Source organism: Piliocolobus tephrosceles, chromosome 6 (assembly GCF_002776525.5).
Source record: "Piliocolobus tephrosceles isolate RC106 chromosome 6, ASM277652v3, whole genome shotgun sequence".
In the NCBI taxonomy this organism is placed as follows: domain Eukaryota; kingdom Metazoa; phylum Chordata; class Mammalia; order Primates; family Cercopithecidae; genus Piliocolobus; species Piliocolobus tephrosceles.
This window is the reverse complement of record NC_045439.1, coordinates 131,877,047-131,880,945: the sequence shown is the minus strand read 5'-3', so window position 1 is coordinate 131,880,945 and position 3,899 is coordinate 131,877,047. Positions and strand designations below refer to the sequence as shown.

The 3,899-nt window shown below is 47.5% G+C and overlaps 1 protein-coding gene across 1 annotated transcript; it reads left to right on the top strand.

Annotated features, from left to right (window-relative positions):
• The first annotated feature begins 394 nt into the window (after window positions 1-394).
• On the top strand, window positions 395-2,572 carry LOC111548406. The gene is made up of 3 exons (XM_023220895.2): window positions 395-571; window positions 1,148-1,254; window positions 1,960-2,572. Exons 1-3 carry the CDS (start codon window positions 506-508, stop codon window positions 2,090-2,092), a joined length of 306 nt encoding a protein of 101 aa, XP_023076663.2. The 5' UTR covers window positions 395-505; the 3' UTR covers window positions 2,093-2,572.
• The last annotated feature ends 1,327 nt before the right edge of the window (window positions 2,573-3,899 follow it).

Here is a 3,899-nt window from a genome sequence, read left to right as displayed (position 1 = left end):
CTGCGTCCAGCAGGGGAGCCCCTTGGGGGGTTCCAGAGTCCACCACTGCACATCCATCACCTTCACCCACTGCCTTGCTGTAGCAAACCTGCAGCCACTCTGTATATTGTATATGTATATTTATCTATTTGTATATAGATATACAATTTCAAGAACCTACTAAAGGAGGAAGCCTCACTGCTATGCAACCTGACAGGTTATCAAGTGGGTCTCTTTGAATTCCTTCTCATTTCTAGGAGAGTTAGGAACCATGAGGTGCCCCCCCTGCAGACCCCAGAGCTGCTGCCTTCCCCAGGTGTGCAGGAAGTTTGTAGGAGACTGGGACCCTTGGCTGCCCAAGCTGCCTCCCCTCCCCCACCTGCCCAGTGGCAGTTGCGTCCGTTGGGGCTTCTGGGGCAGCCCGCAGGGTTCCAAGCATGTGCTAGCAGTTGCTCTTTAGAGCACCCACTTCACTTCTCCCATGTAGTTCTTAAGTGCAGGGCTCTCCTGAAGAAGGGGCTTCTAAATGGCCAGCCCATGTATCTTGTTCAGACCAGGCTGCTCCATCCCTGCTAAGCCCAGGGATTCACTTGTGTGTCTTTCTGGGATCACTGTCGTTTGTGGCAGCCTGGGCCTCAGGGAAGGAAGGGCACGAGGAGCAGCCCTGGCTGGGATGTCAGGGGCCTAGGAAAATTCCTGCCTCTACCAAGAAATTGCCCCCTCTTTTCAGAGGCTGCCTTGTCCTAGATTTCTGATGTCCCGTCCTTGCAGTTTCCAACTCCAGATGTAGGTCTGGCTCCTATTAAACTACAATTTCTTTGTGGGAAGACAGTTATGAAATTGAGGCATTCCTAAGTCTCTTAACGTGAATTGTCAGAGCCCCTTCAGAGCAGTGACTGGGGCCGGGCATGAGAGGCAGGTGATAAGGACAAGAGGAGCAGCCCCTGTGTGCTTGGGCAGGCTGGAAGGGTTGGAGATAGGAGCTGAAAACACCCCAGATTTCCCAAATGGGCTTGAAGAGATCGCAGCCCTGAGGTGCCTCCCACTCAAGCCAGAGATGAATTTTTCCCAAAATCCAAGTCTGTGAGGCTGGGTCACAACGCTCTCATTCAATGTGGGCTCCTGATGCTGACGGGACGTCCTCACATCCCTGTGTTCTCTCCTGCAGAACCTCGTCGCAACATTTCCCAGAAGCCATGACATGTCCCTGCAGCTGGAGGCCTTTCAAGGGTGGCCCAGGAGGCCTCAAAGGCCTGATGTGGCCTGCAAAGGAAGGTAAGTATGTGGCAGGGCCGAGTCTGTGCCTCAAAAGCTAACACTCCAGTTTCTTGACTTCCTCCCTTCTCCATTTCCTGAACCTGGATGGGTGCTGCCAAGGATGAGACGGAGGACCCCATTCATTTGTTAGGAGATCTAGAGTTCAGCCTCTCCAGTGCCTTGGCTGCCCACTTCCTCACTCCTAAGTGCTACTCGTGCATACTTACTCATTGCTCCCTTTTCCTGAGATGGTGCCTATTCTCCTTTAAGAAGTATAAATCGGAGGAGCCTCTTCAGTGATAGCTGCCCACTACCGAGCCTCCTCCTTTCCTGCAGCCTCTGCCCTCTCCAAGCTCACTCTGGCCTTTCTTATCCTAGGTAGCCTCCTGTCCTTTGTCTCTATTTTTGCCTTTGATCACAACTTCTCTCCTGTTGTCCCTTTGGAATGGCAGCATCATTCTGCAGCTTCTCGGTCAGCATGGGTTACAGGTTTGTGACGACAATGATGCATGCTGTCCCCATAGTGTCTCGATGGGCCTTGGACAATCACTTATGCACCCAAATGTGTTCTCCAGATAATCTTTCCTCTGTGTATACGAAGAGAGAATGTTTAGGGAGCACTGTTCTCCTCACCCATTCTCTCTATTTTTCTCTCTGTCATCTGAGATGTCTTTCTCTATGTGCCATTCTGCCTCTAATTATCCTCTTTTTCTTTGTTTACAGAGAAGAGCTGTTCTCACGGAAGGATCCAAAGGGTTCAAAGGCGAAGGGTGCCATCTGCTTCTCTGCTGATTCAGAAGAGAAAGAGGAGAAGTGCCCTGTTTCACCCATATTGCTGGTCCTGATTTTTCAGTAGTGTCCCTTACCCTGAAGCTCTTCCATTGGCCATCATAGAGTTAGCTAACAGCCCAGGGAACTGCTCTCTTTTCCTTTTCCCCTTACCACCTGGAACTCAACTGGAAAGGGCAATCAGATGACTCCATATTAGGCCCCACCACCTGGTCTTTGAAGTTTCTGTCCTACCAGTGCCACAACTCCCTCTTCCACTTCTGAGCTACCTCCAAGAAAGGCTATCCTCAGCAGCCTGGTTATGCTCATCCTGGAATGCTGTATTCTGGATGTCTACTCAAGGCCAAACCCCAATGTTGCCTTTTTTCCCCTATTCAAGGCCAAGGCTAGGCTCTCTTCATTGTCTCCATTTCTCTTTCTCTAGAGCTCCTAGAGGGCAAGACACTGTTTCTCATATATTTCTGGATCCTTGGAGCTTAGCTCAGAGCTTGGCATACATGCCCAGCGTGAACTTTTCTGAATAAAATAATTTCAAATGGCGTATACAAGATACTGTTTTTTTTTTTTTTTTTCTGAAATATATAGATTTAAAAGCAGCTGAAAGTAAGCTTGGGGGCCATCCTGGTGTGCTCAGGGAGAAAAATGAGGCAGATGAGGGCCATGAGACAGGCATGCATGTGTTCAGAAGGGGATTTAAGGACCAGTGTGCCTACTGAGGCAGAGTTAAGACTCAGCACACCCAGTGCTGACTTTGAGGGCACTTCATCAATTTCAGATTCAGGGACTGTTATAGATCTTGAAGCAACCTATCATGGGTGGTAGTTGTTGCAAAAACACTGGAAAAAGACAAATTTCATCAGACTGTGATCAAAAAGGAATTTCATTCTCTGCCTAGGTAAGACTCTAGGAATTGTTGTGGGAATAGAACTGAGATTTGAAATATTTATCAACCTACTGTCTCTATGCACCTTTATGCTATATTATTCCATTTCCATTTTGCTCAGAGAGGTATATGGGCTAGGTTTCTAGTTACAGATTCAAAAGCTAATATCTTAAAGGCTATTTCTGAATCTCCAACTGCACAAGTTTCCAGGTAAGATTAAAAATGCGAGTAAATTAACTTTTGCAGTCAAAAATTCTGTGTGTCTGTGTGCTGGTGCAGGGACATGCACACGAGTGTGGGATTTAAGCTTGTAGGTGCCAGTGTGCTGGATTCAATGTACTCTACACTTCTGTGGCCTAAATGTTGCTACCTCTGTTGCCTCTCCTACTAGAGATTCTTCACAATGGTGAGGCTAAACAGAGTACGATGTTGAAAAAGATGTGAACATCAAGACCATGGAGAGACAAAAAGAACATAGAGATGGATGAGCAGTGACTGACATGGAGGGCCACTGAGGGCTGTGGAGTCTATGTCTTCCATATCTCCATATCTTCCCTGTTGTATCCCTCTTCCCTATTCTCACTGCCAGTGTTTGGACTGGGACTATCAGCTCTTCTGGAGCCTTCTAAATCTACTCCCTCATCACTCTCCACACTTTCCCCAGATTGGCCTTTCTAGAACTTGCATATGACCAAATGCTTTTAAGCTGCAAGCCACCTGGGACTCTACATTGCTCCTGCTCACTGCCATGCCAGTCCCTATTTTGTCTCCTAATTATCCTTAAGGTCCAGCTCAAGTCTTCCCTTTCTTGTGGGAATGATTAGCTTTATGTATCAATTGGGCTAGACCGTATTACCTACTTATTCAACTGAACGTGGATCTACATGTTGCCAAGAGGGTATTTTGCAGATGTGTTTAATGCCTACAATAAGTTGAACTTTGATAAAGATGATCTTGGATAATCTGGGAGGACTTCATCCAATTGAGACAG